At 39.4% G+C, this 20,644-nt stretch overlaps 1 protein-coding gene across 3 annotated transcripts in view; it reads left to right on the plus strand.

The window, feature by feature from the left end:
- Positions 1-509: 509 nt before the first annotated feature.
- The window catches only part of LOC102799165 (polyprenol dehydrogenase), a 55,996-nt gene continuing 35,861 nt past the window's right edge, over positions 510-20,644 (plus strand). For 2 of the 3 annotated variants that reach the window (XM_087829795.1, XM_087829796.1), the window contains exons 1-2: positions 15,122-15,322; positions 17,316-17,423. In XM_087829795.1, the coding sequence (XP_087685921.1) occupies positions 15,217-15,322; positions 17,316-17,423 (214 nt within the window). In that variant the 5' untranslated portion in view covers positions 15,122-15,216. Of the gene's footprint in view, positions 1,223-15,121; positions 15,323-17,315; positions 17,424-20,644 lie in introns of those variants that run through there. The other variant, XM_087829797.1, reaches the window with a different exon arrangement.

The following is a 20,644-nucleotide window of genomic DNA, read 5'->3' on the forward strand; positions in this document are numbered from 1 at the left end:
CTCACATAAAAAAGCTGTTTAATGCAGTCATCTCTTCTGTCATGTAGTGTTTGTATTTTCTGAATAAAACATACTCCCAATTTCTTAACGTATATCGGTCATATAGGTTTAAACATGGATATCTTGCATTTTATGTGAGGAAAGGCGCATATCCTCTAGCCTTATCAGTTACGACCTTGTCTTAATTAGCCCAGCTGGAGTATATGTGACAAGAGTTTCTGATGGCATTTGCACACCATCTGCTTTTTTATTATAGGATTAATACTTATAAAAAGATGCGCAAGACGTACCAGCCGCATAGGCTAGTCTGATTAGTAATACAACAAAATAGGAATAAAGCGCGCATCAGGTGGAAATGGAAACATTAAAAATGTAGAATTATATTTTAATCCTTGGACTGACAGCTTGGCCAAAAAGGGGGGTTCGAAGGGTCGTGATAAGATGATAGCCTGTCATCCCCAGCCATCTCACACATACGCATGCACACTCACACACGCCGCTGTGAGGAATACTAATCAACCTGTTTGCTGACAAGCGCAGCAGCTCGACGCGCAACTTAGCACTTTTCCATTCTGTGTCTGGAAACATCTGTGCGGGCTTTTATTTTATTGTATTGTATTGGTGAATTTCAAGTGTTTTTTGTTGTTGTTTTTTGCCGTCCTCTTTGCAGGAAGCGCGGGTGTTATCCGTCCAGTCTCACCTGTCGCTGCGTCTTCTGATGTGCGACAGGCAGCGAGGGAGTGTGGATCCGGGGAAATACAACCCACTGCTGTGCCGCTTCTAGCAAGGGAAGCCCCCACGCGTTGCGCGCCCGGATCGCCGGTAGAGAGGCTATTCGCGTGGCGGAGTGCGTGTGCATGCGCGTCAGGTTATAAATGTGTGTGCTTGAGCACGGCAAAGCCCCAGGCTCCATCCTCAACAGTTGCCACCGGAGCGGCGGAGAGGAGAGGAGGAGAGCGAGAGAGATAGCAGACTGAGTACGGACGGACGCGGAGCTCCACGCCGCTCTGCCCGGCTCTGCTCCTGACATGCAGTCGCTCATCTCTCCGGTGACCAAGGCCATCCTAGTAGCGCTCTTCATCTTCGCCATTCTCCTCATTCTCTATGTGATCCTTTGGTACATTTGCAGAGACGTGGACTGCGACCACGGCATTTGAGGATTCCGTTAAAACGGAGTAACGGAAATATCACAAGAGGAACCAACAGAGCCCAGGGTCATTTTGTAAGTCTGCTTGTCTTCCTTTTTGTCCTTTGAGTTATACTCGTGTTGTATTTTTGCTTTTTTAATTCGTGGTTATCTGTGTATCTCTTGTGTCCGTGTCTGCGTGTGTACACGCGCGCATTCCTGTCGCGCGTAATGTTAAATGCGCTCTGGTTAAAAGGTGATGACCGGCGTGCGTCTCCACAGGCACCCGGTTATCCCAAGCCTTTAATGACTAGAACCCCGGCTTCCTTTCTCCTCAACTTGACAGCGACCATTCATCAATAATCTCTTATGTATTGGAGACGCGCTCTTGGTACTGATGGGGAATTCTCAAAGGTGAAACAATGTCATTAGCGGGGGGGACATCGAACTGGTGTCAAACGGAACACGGAGCGTGCGCGCGTGTGTGGGATGGCAATGAGTGGAGTACGGAGACCGTCAGTGACATTGCGGTAAACTGCGTGGATGTTCCTTAAGGTCAGGAATAACAGTGTTTACCTCAGTTTCCCAGTATTGATTGCCCCCACTCCTCCTGCCGTATATCCGCAGCATTAGTTCATGTTCAGTTCATCCTGGTCTCCGAGGATGCTTCACATTGGCATTTTACGTCCAACGAGATAACGGGATTATCTCCACTGGCTCCTGTGCGTCTTATTCCTAATCTGTCTAGTGCCATGTTTCTGCGTCCTTATCATATATGTTCCGCTAATTCTTTTACGCATAGCGCATTTTTTAATTCCCCCAGACAACTGTGAGCTTATTTCACTGTTCTATGGCCAGTCTTGGTTTAGGAAGGTGTACTGATATTTACTCTTACACCCACACACATAAATAAACACGCTGCAAATTGGCCAAGCACTTGTCCCTATTGCAGGCACCTTGGCCCCCCGTGCATGCAGACTATCACATGCCCCATAAAGCTATTACACATGTGAGATGCCTGCCATTTTCATCATAGTCCAAAGCATTTTATGTTACCTTAACCGACATTCAACTGTGAAAATTAACACATTTTGGATGTTTCAAAGTGAAGGATTTGAAGGACACACCAAGGACATGTTGATTTTTTAAGTGTGAATGCATAGAGGAAGATTCGTGTTATTTATTTTTTCAATCACCTGCAGAGTAGAGTTGATTTGTTTTCTTCACATCTTTCGAACATAAATAGATCTTACGCATCCTGACACAACAAAAGGACAAAGAAAACGCATGACTTGATACTTTGAAATATAACAGAGCAGTGATTACTGAGAGATAATCGCTGACTGCAGCTGACACTCTAGTTTCGCCACTTGCTAGACCACATCACTATTTCTTCCATAAACACCACAGGGGATTAAAAAAAAGCCTGAGCATCTCCTCAGCCCAACTCACCAGGAAAGCGCAAGTTTAGGCTTAAAATTTTTAAACCTTCTTATTTTGAGCTACGGTTGCAACACTCTAGTATTTAAATATCCAAGAGCAGCCTAAATGCTGGATGCAGTCATGAGGAAGAAACCCTGCAGCCTCTTAAACTGTTTTGAGTGCTCTCCTGCGGAGAGAAGGAGAGTGGCTGGATGGCAGATGCCCTTTTTGACCGGACAACTAAATGATTTTTGCGAGCCAAAAGCAAATATGCAGCGAGCCTGTGACACCTCTCAACACACACACACGCACACACATATACGTGGCCACACACACAGGCTGAAAATGACAACTCCGACTCTATCAGCCTCAGTAATGGCATAACAAGGGAAAGAGAAGGAATGGAAAGGTACTTATAATACCTGCTCCAGCTGTCTGTGTCTGTCTAAACTAGTGTCCTGGTTTGTGTATGTGTGTTTCTACACAGAAAGAAGGGTAAAAAAAATGTTTGAGTGACTATGTGCAATTTTTTTCTTTTTTTTTGTAAAGAAAAATGGCTGCATGTGTGCATATGTGTCTGTGTGTCACAGCGTGGGAGGGGGTTAAACACTGACATGCTCCTGGATGACAGATACAAAAAAAGTGGAGCAGGGAAGGCTCAGCGGTAGTCAGTGAGGGAGACAGGTTGTGTGTGTGTGTGTGTATAGTAGGAGTGCACACATGCATGAGTATGAAATTCACTCAAGTTTATTGAAAATGTGTTCATTCATTGAATACATGTGTAAACTGTAACGCTGTAGTGTGCCAACTGTGTAAGGGCATAAGCAGTTTATGTAGTGTGTTTGTGTGTGTTGGCAAATTGTTAAACAACCCTTATCATACACACTCTGATTATTAAAAAAAGAACAGAATCCTTCCTACATTGTCCAGCTGTTTCTTTAATGAGAATGAGATGAATCATAAGCATCATTTGGAAACAACACAGCAGATTAATACCAGTTTTGTTGCACCTAAATTAAACAAATACACTGTAAGAGATGAAAATATATCATAACTCAATCCCTGATTTAAAAAAAAATAAATTATCTTTGTGGTGACTGTATCAGCTGTTTTGTTTAAAATTTGTCAAATGTTCCTCACTAAGGTGTGTTTTTATTATCCTAGCCGATGTTCTCGGGTACACCAACACAGCAAACACTGATCTTGTTCTCTTCTGCTTCACTTTAATATTGAAATGGGAGAAGCAGCTAGTTCTAGAATATATTTTCCATTGTGTTTATCGTTCCCTTTTTAAAAACAGTCACTTAAGTATGGAAGCATCTTTCCGCCATGAAAAAAACAAAGAGATAATAACCCGAAAGTTTGACTTCTGCCCCACTCCAAAAAAAAAAAAAGGGGCGGACACAACCTTCCAAGCTCCTGTTTAAATACAAAATTTAGGTTCATGTTATTGTTGCCACCTCTAAAAGTTCCAATCTCCATTGAGAGAAATATTGTTTTTCTCATTATTCAGCATGTCAAAATAGTACTAAAGTCTACTGTTCTTATAGCCGCAAATGAAGGCAACTTGCGGTTTGGACGCAAAGTAATCAGTGCTAAGATAGATAAAATGACACACACTCATCTGCTGTTCAGGAAATGTGAATGAATGTAACCTGAAAATGACAAGATACATTTGGAAACCAAAGCACCAAATAACAACATTTTTTTTTAAATTATTACTCATCAGTAAAATTGAACATCTGAAACTTTTAGACTGCTTCATTATTTGTTTTATATTCAGTGATTCCATGTCTACAAAAACATTTTGCAACATTCAGCCTGGTCATAAATTAAATTGCACAAAAATCAGTTTTGTGAAATTTAATTTGTTCTGCACCAGTGAAAACTTCTGCAATTGAAAAGTGAAGGTAGCGCGGAAGGGCTAAAGACTGCAGTTCCTCAAATGACCACTTGAGGCTGGCTCCAAATCGAGTGCATTCATCAAGTCATTTTCCGTGGGTCATGCAGCAAGGTGCACTCTTGACAGGTTGCTAGACAAAGAACCATTCACACCTAAGACCAGTTCACCATTAATGCTAACATGCATGTCTTTGGACTGTGGAAGGAAGCCAGATTCCTGGAGAGAACCCACTCAGGAACACATAGAACATAGAAATTCCACACAGAAAGGCCCCAGCAGGTCAGTGGGTTGAAATTCAGGATCTTCTTGCGAACAACCACGCTGAATCTCTGTTACACTTTTCTTTAAATTCTACTGAGACTTGGCTGATTAGGGGTGCTGTTACGTTGAGTGACAAACAGATGGTCTTTCATCTTTTTCATCATTTGTTTAAAGGCTTGGCCAGTGTGTGTGTGTGTGTGTGTGTTTTAAATTTAGCATCTCTTCTGTTATAAACTGTGAACCATGGCTGCACCTTTTAAACCAAGCAGCCGTGTTTGCATCACCTGTACCCAGGTTAGACTATAAAAAAGGTAATCTTCTTCTTCTTCTTCTCTTTGTTTGCATATTAATTTTTTAAGGAGGACGTCGACAAAGATGGAAAGGATTCGTTCAGCCTGCTTGAATTTTAATACGTTTTGATAAATCCAGGTTCAATTGAGATTGAAGTTATAAAATATGTAGGGAAAAAAGTAAATTATTGAAACTTGAAGAGGAGAAGGGATTTGTTAACATATTCAAGCCTCACAATGTGCGCAAACTGTATATGACAAAGTGTGTGTGTGTGTTGCTGCAGACATGTAAAAGAAACCCTCTTCAGCCCTGCATAATACCCCCCCCCCGCGATAAATATAGTATGCAGACCAGATGACCAGATCATAAATGAATGTAAATAGTCAGAATTTTTTATCTGGGATGGAAAAACGTGGTGTTTGTCAAAGAGCACAGAAGCTCCATGAAAATCTGATGGCTAAAGAGGGAAATTTAATGATCCTGTTGTTTGGCATTTACTGTAAATAATTAATACTTATGTATATTTCAGTTTTTAACATTTGCTTTTCAGGTGTTGCACACCATATTGTTAATTTATTTATAAACATTCTGGATGTCCATCAACAAGATAATTCCCAGGACATGCATAAGCTCTATCTGCTTAATTAATTTACCAAAATCATGTGTAATTAAAAATAACCTTTACCCCTTGATGAACTCATTATTATTTTCTGCTCCATTACTACTCACAATCACTCTGCCAAAAAGAAGGTGCGTCGCCTGACTTTGAAAGAACTGGTCTTTGTTTTGAGATCATCTGATTTTTAGAAAAATGTAAAACCTTCATGAAATTACCAAGTTACATTTAAAAATTAAAAAGCTAACAAACTGCTTTGACTTGAAATTACTTTAAGGTGAATGCTTTAACAAATGTGACATGGGTGTGTGTGTTTATGCGTGTCTCATTAACCCTCGAGTGAATCCATCCATTCACACAGACACTAATACATGCCCCATAGCGATGCGGTCACTGAAGTGAAATGAGTTTAATTAACTTCATGACATCAAAAATAAAACATTTTGTGGCTGTTAAGTTGCGATGTTACCTTGAGGTTTTGTTGGTTTTGGTCATGCTGTATAGTTTGGTAATAATGAGAATATCTCATATAAAAATGCTTCGACTTTAATCAAATCCTGACTGTCTCACCAAAGGCTACAAAAAAAAAAAAAAGAAGTTTAATAAAGGCTTTTTAAATACAGATTAAAATTTACAACTGGAATCACAATCTCAAGTCAAATATACTACAGATGTTTTGATGTAGAACAGGGGATGGCAAACTCCACAGAGCTAATTTTAAGTAATTCTTGACACCAAAAATCTTTATGGAGCAGCAAAATCTGTATGAGTCTTATAATAACTTATTTAAGCTATTTGTTATGTATTTCTAGTGTTTAAATAACATTTTTACTTGGTATAATCAGAGAAGTTTAACTTTTCGGGTTAAATAAAGTGCATTTTTCTTATTTTACCCTAATGAGGGTGATGTTATTAATGTTATTGTTATTAATGGGTGTAATTTAAAAAGAAAAAAATAATATAGCTCTTAATATAGTCAATGTAAACAAAAATGTGTTCAATTTGATTTGAATTAATGTTCAGCAGCAGAGGCAGTCATGTTGGACATAAAACAAAGAATTTTCCTTTGTTACATTAGAATCCATAGTAAATATGAACCATCAATGCTAACTATTGCAGGCTAGGTTCAGCAAAATTAAGAGGATAAGTCCTTTTTTTTTCACATTTGGAAAGTCACATTGAGTCACTGGAGATAGAAAAAAAAAGAGCGACATATGGCTCTGGAACAGCAACTATGAGACCCCAGAGTTACGGTACTGTTTTTATCTTAGTTTGTCCGACTGAAATTATAGAGAAAGTCTTTTTTTAACGTCCTGTGCATTAAGCTGTATATTGCAGTAGCATCAACGTTTCATTATTGCTAAGGATGTGCTTACAAAACCAAAAAAAGAAGTTAGTAATGAGACAGAAAACACGCTCCTGTTTGAGAAATGACTAGTTGCTTCACTCATGTGCCATCTTATTATTCACTGCCATCAGTACAAGGCTGTATGTCTGGGACATCCTGTGGAATATCATATTTGTGACGCTGGGTCATCCTGAGACAGCTTCAGCTGTCTGAGGGCAAGTACTTTGTTTTCAGGTTAAGATTTCTATAGGGGTTAATTTTAGGAGGGACAAAGTATTAAAACTAATCTCAGCATTTTTTTTTGCCTGTGTGAGTGAACGCTGTAGAGCAGGGGTGGGAAATTAATTTTCCCAAAGGGGCACATGAGAAACTGGGACTTCTGTCGAGGGCTGCGCCAAGAATTTGAACTCAGTTCGGCTCAATTTTAAATTTATTACTTTTTAAACTGTATAAACTGCAAATGCCAAGAGTAGACGTTACAATTAAGCCCTAATTGTGGCCTCTTGGGAAAATTAATTGCCCTCCCCTACTGCTCATTCCTGAGCATCTTTTTACGGTGATCTCACTGTAAAAGGGGAGATTCCTCATTGTGAAAGTCTACAACTAAAATTGTAGACCTTCAGAAATTGGCTCTCAGAAATAATGCAGATGCACTGGAACACGCATATGCACACACACATACACACACACACACCTCAAAGCCATAAAAATAGATTGTGAGTGACTCAGCCGTTATGTAAAGTCCATCTCTGATAGGGCCGCCTGGGGCTGTTTATGTCAGTTTAGCTTGACGGCACTAGAGCTGAGGTGACACATGTCTGCTGTGTCCGAGCTTCAACACACATTCACAGAGCCACACACACGCGCACGCACGCACACTTTTCCCAGAACATACGTGTAATCCTCTCTTCCTCTCAGTCTTCTTTCCTCTCTGCATTCCCCAGCGTGTGTCCCCCAATGGACAAGGATGTGATATAGTCAGCGTAATGGACTCCCTGCAGCCCAAACAGACTACGTTATTAGCATTTTAGCGCAGACTGGGACGGAAACACCACGTTAGACATGATTCATATCCACCATCCCTCTGGTCAGTTAGGCAGCTCAATCAGTACTGGTAAACATTAGCAGCTGTGGACTTAAATCTAGAGTATGACTGTAGATTAACTTGATTTTGTTTTTATTAAACATCAAATCAGATTCCGCCACAGAAAATATGTTATACTGGGAATTTGATTGTATATTTATCAACTGTACTGGTCCCCTATGAGAAAACCTGGGCGGTCTTAATTATAGTGAGACATTTTAATCAGCTTCCATCTATGTTTCCTTCCTTATTATCCTGGGTGTGAATATAGACCTTTACACTGGTTCAGACAGTTTTTTATCCTCAGCAAAGTGTGCAATGAGTGTTTGGGGAGGTCACATTTAAAGATCCAAATTTATCTGAAAGTTCTGCTGACCAGCCATAAACACATAATCATAAACACAATTGTTGAGAGTAGTAATGGCCTCTTGTCATCATCCCCATTCCTTATCCTCACGCCACCACACTTTTTGCTTACTGTATCTTTGCTTCAATGATTCCCATCCACTCTAAGACATTAGGAAAAACAGGTTTGCATGTAAGGATGGTTGGACCATTTGAGTAGTCTTAAAGGCTACAAAATAACAAAGTCAGGTAACAGTATGACATGCCAAAGAACCAAAACAATTTTAGGGTATAAATACACAAGAAGTGATGAGGGCAGAATGGAAACAACTTGGGAACTACACACAGCTGAACTACATCTGATAACAACACTCTGGGAGGTAAATTTGGCAAAAAGATACATGACTATCAAAATAACACAGGAAGTATATGCGGGGAACAAGGAATGTAACGTGAACTGATAGAAGGAATACCACAAACACAACTGTAACTGCAATAAACAAGTGCAAAGCTGAAAATGCAAAAAGTAAGAATCAGACTGAATGTAAGTAATGATAAACAGAGCTTAAAAAACCAACGAGCCAGGGCCATGCCTGGATTATTTGTGATATCATTTGACCCTACTTCAGGCACATTTCCTTTTACATGTCTGTACATTTTCAATATTTAAAATGTCTTTTAAAAGGGTTAGACATACAGGAAAGCAAATAAGCACTGTGATATCTTCTAAATGACCTAAAAAAAAATACCAGACAGTTATTCAGATCCCATTTCATAATGCTAGACCGGACTGCTTGACCGAGCTGAAGTGGGGTTTTGGGGTTTAACAGAGGGGTAGCTGACGCCCTTGAAGCCAAGAAAGCAGTACACATAAACATCCTTGAAGGTTTTCCGTGTTCACATAATCCTGGAGTGTGAGACAGGAAGAGAAAAAAGCAGAGAGAGAGCGAGAGATGAAAGAGTCTCCTCGTATCCGGTCTCAGTGAGAACAGGTCTCAGACAGACAGAAAGAGAGGCACACACTGACTCACAGACTGTTAAATTGAATGTGTTAAATACTGTGTGTGCGTGTCTGTCTCGCTGTGTGTGTGTGTGTGTGTGTGTGTGTGTGAGTGTTCGGTGTACAGAGTTAATGACAGTCTTAATTGGTGCAGGCAAATATCCCTCCCACTGTTCCTCATTCTACATCTACTAATAGAAAGACATTCACTCCCTTAAGACAGTTAGCAATAATGGTGGTGGGATGTATTTGATAAACACGAATGTGCGCACACACACATATACACAGATTTTTGTCTCTTGCATTCTGATGCAACTCATTGTGCACATCTTGCATGCATTATTAACATCTTTACACTTAAGCCTCCACAGCCAAAACACGCAGTAATAGACTCTTACATATTTTTGAAAGACTGCCCTCGGTTCCACCTTTTAGGCAGGTACCATAAATGGAGGGATTGCTTGGCCCGAGTTTAATTTGGGAAGTTGTTGAAAGCTTGTGAGATAGGATGGCTTTAGAGTTCTGCTTATCTTTCCTGGAAACTGGAAAGAGTTATAGTTCAAGTTATTATACGGTCAAGTTATCATGTGAGAGGAATTTACTCTAATGCTGATCAGCTGTCTGAAGCTCGTTGAAGTTCAACATGTTGTTTGAAACATGCTAAAAATGAGCGATTGAACAGACGATGATTTGACCTGTCTGTTCCTGATTATTTAGCCATCCAGCTATGGTCATGTTGGTGATCCAGTAATGAAAACGCAAAAGATTTTAGGACAGTCAACTTTTGAGTTATTAGTAAAGACATTGAAATGCATGTAAAACAGAGTGAGTGTCAATATTCCAAAAATGTTCTACAGCTAATGTGAAGCCAGGTTGTTGGTATATGATGTCTGTAGATCCACTGCAAACAAGTGCAAAAATCTCAGGTTTCACTTTCATGTTTACAAGCTGCCCTTTGGCTTTTCTCCCCATAGAAAACCTGTAGCGGCTACAGTTGAAGTGACACAGCTATTACCAATTCTGCCCACATAGTCTACTGCCTTTTCCCACCCATAGCTCACAGGACACATTTGGCCATCCGTGGAGGGGTTCTCCTTCTGAATTGCCTCTCCTGGGGTTTCTTCTCATTTTTCCTTGTTAGTTACAATAAAAGTGTTTCTTTCAGTAAGTTTTTTCGTGTCTTCATAGGGAGCTGAGGCTGGGTTGGAAGCCCACGCTGCTGTGCCCTTTGAGGCACGCTGGGCTCTGCAAACAACCGCAAACAAGTGGGGTAAAGCACTAAAATCTAAACATTAAATGTTAAAGTACTGAACTCAAAGACAGGGATAGTTTAACACTTTAGAAAGGACACTTATGTGCTTCCTTGTCAAGAGATTTACAACTCTCATATTTTTCTAAGCAACATTAATTTGAAGCTGGGCATAAAAGTCAGTATATTTTTTACACTGTACACAGTTTTTGCATATATTGAAAAAAACAAATAGGTTTTAATTAGAGAAAACCTATAGATCTGTGTGCTCCAGCTCAATTTCTAATCCTTGTGCATCCTTATCACAACCTTCTATTAAAAGTTACTTTCAGCTGCTTTCTTATTCACAAAGGGTTGCCACAGCAGGTAGCATGTTTGATTTGGCAGATTTTTACATAACCCCCAAAGGGATTTGTGTCTTTTGTCTTGCTCGAATCAAACCCAGGATCCTTCACTTGTTAGGGAAACCGCTACACTACAGTCACACCTATTAACTGTGGATGCAAAACATTGCCCCTAAAAACACACTCAGGTTTAGTATTAAATGAAGTGCACTTTCCAGTTTTACCAGAAATTTGATGTGACTGGTTCCTTCTCTCCTTTCACAAAACGTGACACCAAGAACACACCAATAGAAATATGCTGTGAACTGGTCAGCAGAAGACAGACGCATAATCTGCTATTTAAACAAACTCAAGAATAAGTATACATTGACCTGTGCTTTAGTTTGCAAGACAAGCAGTTCCCCTTGGATTTGTCTGTCTTTTTTTCTTTTTTCTGCATATACATGTACACGTGTCATTACAGGCTTTACACCCTGCAGCTCTGGATAAGTCTACGCTTTGAATCTAACCTGGATTGTCTGCCTCTCGCATGGCAAAGACTTCTGAGGAAAAGCTACAAAAGAGGCAGCTCAAAGCCAGAGAAAAAGCTAACATCAATTCACACAAGCTGTTGCACTCCGGAGCCCAAATTGCCCATGACACACCCAGAAAATTCCCTTTCTTCACAATATGACACTTCACCTCCCATCTCTCGTGGGTAGCAGTTGATCAGGAACAAATACAAGCAGGGGAGTAGAGTGTTAAGGAAGAGCGCATCGAATCAGTATATAAAAACAGTTAGGGCCATTTTCTGCTAAAAATATCCAATACCATCTTCTTACCCAGAATAAGTCTATGAAAAAAATGAAATAAAAACTGCATTTTAACTAGCACACACACATGCACGCACACACACACATACACGCACACACAGACAGATCCCGCAGAGCTGTTGTCAGCCTGGATTTACAAAATAAGACAAGTTGGGCTTTGCAGGCAGCCAGTGGTTGTCATCAAGACTAGGTGACTGTTAGTTGGAGCTATTTTGATGCTGTTCACATGTTATTTGCTTCACACACCCTCCTGTCACGTATTGTTCCCAACATGTCTCGCGCGCGTTCAAACGTATGTGGGAATTTTTGTGCGCGTGTGCGACTGTGTATTCATGTGTCTCCCTGATTTCCCATCATCCCAAATAATCATCCCACAGTCATGCGTGAGATGCGATTTCCGTTAAACAATAGCAGGCCGGCTCGCCTTACTGACCCACAACCTCTCAGGCTGCGGGTGAACAAACACTCGTATGTGCGCACAACTCATCCTCTCAGCTTGAATTCACAGCAACACATGCACTTTTGACTACACACACAGCCTCCGCAGCACAGCCTCCATCAGGGTAGTGGCGATGACACCGTTTCTTTATGTTGATGCTCATTTAACTGCCTTCCTGAGCTGACTTTAATAACCGAGGCCAACTGCATGTCACTGCAGCAGTAGCCTTAACCACTGCATACTGGGCAAGAAGTGAACTAATACTAATGATTTTCCTGCCAAGAGGGGAAAAAAAGGGAAGTTATCGTGAATGCCCCAGACCTGTCTTTAACACAAATGGTTGTAATTTTATTGAAATGAGGGACAGGCTGGCTGGCCTACTTTGAGTGCCAGTGATGATTCATCTCACTCCTCGCTTGTTAGCCTGTCCGTCACTGTAGTAGGTAATCTGTTCAGATGTGTAGATTATAGATGAAAATGGGCAGTCATTTATGTTTTTAAAGAAACTTTAATTTCACCTTTTGGGACAACCACTCAATCCTTGGTGGTATTTGTCAGTCAGGTGTCAATCAAATACTACACTTTTTCTAACAAATTATTAGATTTACATAAACAGTGTTCTTTCCATTTCAGAAGTAGAGAAATTGCATAGTCCATTACAAGGAGAAATCTTGTGTTAAAATTCTATGGAAGTAAAATTACAGGTCTGCTTGTAAAAATATTATCTATGACACATTTAGAGTATTATTGTCTGTCATATTATAAAAATGATCATGCCCCTCTGTCATCGCCTCCTAACCGTATATTCAGCTGGGACATGTGGTTTGGTGAGAGTAGTCCTGATAAAAAGACAGGAGTGGATGTGGCAGAGGTGGAGATGCTCAGAGTCTCTGCTGGGGATTAGAAAAGAGTATATCAGACATCAATATATTGGACAAATATACTGTTGATGATAAAGATGGAGCTGCCGGGCAGGAGGAAAACAGGAAGACCACAAAGAAGATCCGTGGATAGTGAAGGAGGACATCCTGAGGGTTAGTGGGACAGAGGAGGATTTTCAGTTCAATTCAGTTCAATAAATTTTAATTATATAGCGCCAAATCACAAGAACGGTCACATCAGGGCACATAATATTGTAAGGTAAAGACTCTAATATATACAATATTTCAGAGACCCCACCCCCACCCCCAACAAACAGACAATCCCCTATGAGCAAGCACTTTGGTGACAATGGCAAGGAAAAACTCCCTTTTAACAGGAAGAAACCGTCGGCAGAACCAGGCTCAGGGAGGGGCAGCCATCTGCCGTGACAGGGTGGGGGTGAGGATGCTAGGGATCGGGTGAGATGGAGGCAGATGATCCAATGTGGAGAGAAAAAGAACACATGAAGTTGTCAATATTGCTGCATTTTACTGTTGTGGTCACACTTGAGCCAGGCTTGAGAAAAAAAAATCAGACAAATAAAGAATGATTAAAGGTTAAGAATAAATAAAAACAAGAGTAAATAAAAACATTTTGCAAGAAATTAACCTCCAGTTTTCACCTAACTATTTGGGATCTTATAAGAATCACGTTTGAAAACCCCCCATAAGGGAATTGTGGGGTTAATTTACACCATAATAGAATGAAGTTGCCATTGTTGAACCATGTATGAAACACTTATTTAGAAGAATGAAGGTGCAGAAAAGTCCAAATGTAATACCCCTCTGAGGTCACGGGGTCTCAGGAGGATACATTTATTTTTTAAATTCTAATCTTTTGTCTCAGACAAAAAAAAAAAAGTCACAAGGAATCATTTAGTTAAGCTTTAATAATTCATTATGTCATCATGCTTTGTGTCGTTGTCCTCTATATTTGATAGCTGCTTAAATACGTTGGTGCTTGTGACCTCTAAGTATCACACAAACTCAGAATCACTGCACTCCAAAGTGGCAGGTGACACAAAAGGTCGGTGAAACTCATCCGATAATGTCTGAAAATATCTTCTTGACATTTGATTCTCTGAGCCCAGTGAAATGGCCAAAGATGTTCAGTATCTGCTGTAAGCAGGGGGTATTGGTCCTGATTAGAAGTCATGGGGTGCCACACAAAAGTGCCAGTAGCTTATCTCTAGAAGTGGAAAAGTAATTTCTCTGAAGCTGTAATTCTCACTATCATGATAGGTGCTATAAATATTTATGAGAAATTATGATGACTAATTTATTAAATCATAAATTCATACAGCCTGTTAGTGTGCAGCCAACTTCAGTTATATCATAGTTTGTCACCTATCTAAAATAAATAAAATACCATATTTTGATTCTTTTTTAGTTAGTGCAATCAGGATTTTCACAGCTGAAGTCCTACATTTCACTATCACAGCAGCCGCCAATAAAAGTAGGCTGGTGTGGAATAAAGCGATCCCTTGGGAAGAAAAACTGACAAGCAGACCAGAATTCAGTTAGTTCAGACTGTAACCCTGCTCAAGAAACTTGTTCTTTTAAGCGTAACTTGGGAAATTATGGATCAGACTACTATGTGTCATCCCTCAGTTGATTTTTGTCGTGTGTGACCTGGCTGGCAGCAGTTAATCAGGGAGTCAGTGAGCTGAAGGGTGCAATATGCTGGATCTACAGATAAGGATCATACGGCACATCAAGCAGCCAAGGAGCATCGAGGAGAACGTGTCCCCTCCATCATACACTTATTTCAGCTTTACCGCCATGTGACAGATGACTTCAAGGGATCATGCTTTCAAATAGCGGCTCTACGGGGAAAAATCATTTGGAAAGTCAAGATTTTAAAATAGATAAGCCAGGGAATTGTTAGTCGTCTAATTTAGTCATCTAAAAATGGAACATGAGTTGTTAGAAGATGTGTTAAGGAAGAAAGCGAGGTTGGACAACTTCATATTGGAACGCGTCCCACAGACGTAACTGCGTTGTGGTGCTTTGCTCTGCCTCTTTCGGATACCAGCGTTAAAACATCCTCGCAGAGATGTTGTCTGCTTTTTGGTGTCATCTTCTGTCAGCTATAAAGCTTTACCTGCTTGGTTTAAAGGTGCTTTTGCTTCAACTGCTAAACGGACCTTTGAGGCTGCCAGGTCGGTTTAACTTTACCTTACGTTAGTTTGACAAGTTGTTATTCAGTTGTAAGTGACAGCATGGGCAACCAAGTTGTAACCAATGAACGTGGGTGCATTATAGTTAGCACGAGTTAGCCATCATTCATTACTACATGTAGCGGTCATTTACTATGTTGCACTTGCACGTCTAAACACGATGCTAGCTATGTTAGCTAGTCTGTGTTAAGATCAAAACATTAGCGAAAAAGCTGATTATCTGTCGTCTTGTATGCCGAATTCAGCCGAATAATTAACGAATCCGTAGAACATCAACCTATCCCTTCCAAATTTTTTACGATTGCCACCAAGCTTTGTGAGGTTAAATGTGCTCTTTTCATAATGCTGTCTGGGCTAGTCTGCTCGTCGCCCAGAGACAGCGCAACTTAATTTTGTTGCAAACACCTGGTTAACTACACCTCATGAAAAAAAATATATTTTTTATTTATTTAAATTTATTTATCTAATTTATTTTGTTTCTTTTCAATGTGGTTAACATAAGCTCAGGAGGCACTGGTGCAATGATTTATTCAGACTGAGCTTTCTGAATGAGTTCTGAAAACTTGTTGCTCTGGATAAATACTGCTCACTGCACAATAAATAAAAACTAACACTGAAACCATTAAAAATGACTTACATTTTTAAAAACTCAAACTAAACTGCAAAGTGCCAGAATTGTGATACAAACCTGATGTTTTAGTGAAACAGCATATTCATATAGGAATTATCCCCATATCTATACATGAACAACTTGAATTGCTCTACAAACAAATTATCGACATTAATAGATTGATGAACACTGGTTTGTGTCATAGTACTGCTATACTTAATTTAGTAGTACCTTCGACATAGCTTATACAAGAGACCCACACTGTTGCCAACATCTGTTGAGGTTTTGCAGAACTTTGACCACTAACCATGAGATTTAACTTGGATGTAGGATCAAGTGGAAAAAAAACCCCAGTTATACACGTCTAGACACTGGTCAGGTATCCTCTTTGGTCATTTGCATATTTCTGTGGATGTATACAAACACTAGCTAGCTGCTCTCTATGCTGTAGTGAAGTTGAAAAGTGTGATGTGGACTTGCCTTCAAAATAAAAGCTTTGCCTATTTTAAACCTGTTTGCTGCAACACTGAGACACAACTTTTACTTTTAGGGCAAACCTTTGAAGATGTTTCCAATTTGTGTCACACTCTGTCAGGTGTTACTACTTGCTAGTAGACTAATATGAAAAACTATGTGCAACTGTGACAACTAGCAACTAAAGCAATCTGCTAGCAACTGAAGCAATCACTAGGAGGTTTTTGGTGCAGGCCCATCTTTGCAGTCAGTTTCACCTAGCAAGAAACAGCAACCTCCAGAAACCACTGCCGACCAATCCAGAAATACATATTTTTCCCCAGCATCTAGTGGTTGTATCACATCCAATGTGGTAGACTCTTCCAGTCTTCTTGAAAATTGACAGGAAAAGGTATAGGAAGAACTCATGTGTTCTCTGGAATATGAACTGTAACTACATAATATATTATGTTACTAGTGGAGTATAAGGGGAACAATATCTGCTGTCAGTTTTTTTCTGATATTTAACTCTGTTAATTTGAGTGTTATATCAGTGTTTCGCGTTTCTGATTAAAATAAATCAAAATCTTTCACACATTTCTTAAAATGCTTTTTTTTTTTTTTTTTTTTTTTAAATTTATTGAACTCTTCTTCTATTTTGCATTTAATTAAGGTCCCTTTCTGTTATTATTTTGTTGCCACTGAACCCATAAAGTAACTTTAGTAATGAAAGAAAGTAAAGAAAACTTGTTATTCAGTACAATGGAAATAAAAAGAAAAAAATTCTACAAAAAGCCCATGTGTTTTTTTTACTGAGTTGTCATCTATAGAAACATCAACCTGTCTTGAAGAAGCTTCCTTATCAAGTGACATTGTCTCTGATATCTTTGTCTCCTCTTCTGCTTCTGCCAGTGATGCCCAGACAAGATGGCAACGTTGCCATAGTGACAGGAGGAGGCAGGGGAATTGGTTATGAAGTAGCTCGCCACTTGGTCAGACTCGGGGCACATGTTATCATAGGTACTGTATGAAGCACATCAACACTGATATGCAAACAGCACAAACACACATGATTTCCCTATAGGCTGGCTTGTTCACATACATAAACATTAACTGCACAAATAGCTATAAGAGATGTGGCCTAATACTGGAGAAAGTAAGACAAAAAAATGATGTTTCAAAAGATTAACCTCAGTGTTAAAGAGTATTCAAACCGCAGGCTCACTCAATTTCTTGATTCACACACTCCTTTAAAAATTCTGATCGCTTTCTCTTTTGGTCCTTGATTTTCTTCATTTTGAAAATTCTTTTCTTTGCACTTTATGAACTTTGTCAGGCCCAAAACTTGGGATATGTCACATTATATATGCCTCAGCTTTCCAGAATCTCTATTACAATGCAGGAACAAATACCCAATGTGGTCTATAAACCTCTGTTAATATCTGTTAAAACATGCACCAATATCAGTTCCTTTGATAAGTACCTTTATTTTACATATCACACAATTACACAAAAAGTACATTGTGTGTAGGGTGTGTAGCTGTGTGCAACAACAAACTAGATAGGTCAGTCTGCAGGTGGAAAAGTGCTGGCACGATAACCTTGTCTAACAACATAAGATGGTGAGAATACCGTAGTCACCGCTAAACAGACTTTAATTAGTTTTTGTGCAGCACAAACGTAGCGTGAACGTAAAAGTCTAGAGCAGTGAATCCAAATGGACTCACCATTTGTTAGATTGAGGTAAGGTATGCTAATGGATGGGATGATACACATACTAGGTCCAGCTGCTGCAAATGAGCTGTCAAAGTGTCTTCACCTTGCATTCCAATCAAAAGAAGAACCGATGACAAATATGACTACAAGAGCACTTTGAAAGTTTGGTTGGCCCTTTGGTGTACTTTGGGCAACAAAAAATAGTTAGAAAATGACTGGTGTAGAGGAGGAAATGTCAGTATTTTTTAGTTGAGTCTCTGTTAATCTTGGCAAATTCTGAACAAGGCACCGCAGTGATAGCAAAGGATTATATTGACTTTTAGCAAGTACCACATATTGAGGCGACTTTTGTTGTGATTTGGCGCTATATAAATAAAATTGAATTGAATTGAATTGAATTGAATTGATTTCAGCATAACATATTCTACTGTGGACCACAAACTGCATATACATACTGAGATTGCATACATGGCTGTTGCACATGAATCAATTAGAGGCAAATATACATGTGTGTAAGTTGAAAATATTTAAGTTTCCATCTCCAAAAGTTGATTCTGTTCATCTAGACGTAGCGTTTTGTGGGAGAAACGTTTCGTCACTCATCCAAGTGACGAAACGTTTCTACCACTTTTGGAGATTTACTTTCCTGGATGATTGAGAATGCATCAAGACGATTTAAGTTTCCACAAAAAATCTGTCTTGCATTGTGTTGCAAAAGCCTCCTGGCTAATAATCTCTCACAGACTGGATTTTCTTCACTCCACAGAAAATCAGAAAAAGAGAACTAGCCAATTGTCAGCTGTGTCATTTAACTTAATTTTTATAGTGAAAAGGAGGAGACTAAGAAAAATAAGCAAATTTACAGAAAGTCTGGGTACGTTCTGAGAATATCTTAGTATTTGAGCCCAGTTAGAAGTTTGTAGTTCTCAAATGAAACTTTGCTTAACCTTTGGTCTGAAAACAGAAGGACAGACATTATGGTCAGTGTTCTGTCTTCACCATCATCCCAAAGCACCAGTGAAGCTGAATGATGAGGTGTCCATGATAACATAAAATCTATTATAGACTGATCAAACCACAGCTGTATAATACCCAAGGCATCCTCTGTTTGTCTACTTAAAAGTGTACTGTTGTCAGAAACCCTCTTGACACCTCATTGATTCATGCTAAGGGTTGGAATAGCTTCAAAACAGTTTGTTTTCATCATTAGGAAATGTGTGTGATTCTTCACTGTGAGGAGATTTAAAGACTTTCAGAGCTTCACTGGGATTAAAGGGCTGTTATCAAATTGGGTGTTAAAATGCAAATTCAAGGATTATGACAGGCCTTTTTGCATAAACAAGGTCTGCTATTGTTCCATTATTCATTTAGCTATATTTATTGTGGGAAGGTAAATGCAGTAAAACCAAATGTTAAAAAATGAAATGCTTCACGTTACAGCTTCTTTAAATGTCTATGTAAAAATGTATTTCATGCAAAAAATACAAAAGTGAACTTGAACGTGTAGGCAAGGCAAAATATGCAAAAGAATGTAATTCCAGAAGTAGTTTGTTTAACTGAATATAGTTTAACATAACAAATGATGTGCATTGTTCTAATTGTAAAGTAGCTACCATCAAAGGTTTGGGGGAAAAAACAGATATAGGCTGTGAGGTAATAGCAATTTAGAAGTCTGTGTATTTATGTGTACTCTATTCTATTTTCTATCATGTGGCATGTCTCTTTTTTTCGTTTCATGTGCCACATGTCCCATGCCACTCCTGCTCTACCTGCCTAGAACCACTTGCTAGAGCAGTGATTCCCAAATTTTTTCGCTAGCCCCCCCCCCCCCCCCCCCACCAGACACGCAAACACACACAAACACATCCTCCAACTACACACACATTTCAAACCTTTTGTAAACAATTAAACAAATACGAGAAAACTGCAATAAATTACCGACAGCAATAGATCAGGCTATTAACTCTTTTATGCTACGTCCACACCTACACGAGTATTTTTGATTCCCCCAGCTTTTAGCAGGTTTTTCTATGCGTTTGGGCCTTTCGTCCACACGTAAATGGCATGAATAACTGAAATCAGAGATTTTTTAAAACTCCTGTCAGGTTGGAGATTTTCGAAAACTGTTTTTGCGTTCACGTGTGGACGAGGAATACAGAGTTCGTCACGCAACATTTCACATAACGCTGTACACCACATGATTGTTTCATGAGATGAATTTCTACAATGGCAGATAGAGACAAAATACTGCTACTGTTAATCTTACTATCTTCAGTTTTTACACACTTACATTTACTGTTACCGTCCCTCCATTTAGAAAGGCAGAGGCATCAGAGTATAATTATTTTACGTGTATTTGTTTTTTTTCCTGTGTAATAATATTTAACATTGCTATAATTTTTCAAAAAATGCCTCTTTGTGTAAAATGGGTTCAAAAACATAAACATCTCTGAGATTCTGTTTGTCCGTGATTTGGACAGGGGTAACAAATAGTGGCAGGATCACCCTGATATCATTTGTATCCC

Source organism: Neolamprologus brichardi, chromosome 16 (assembly GCF_056152115.1).
Source record: "Neolamprologus brichardi isolate AB-2024 chromosome 16, ASM5615211v1, whole genome shotgun sequence".
Lineage (NCBI taxonomy): Eukaryota > Metazoa > Chordata > Actinopteri > Cichliformes > Cichlidae > Neolamprologus > Neolamprologus brichardi.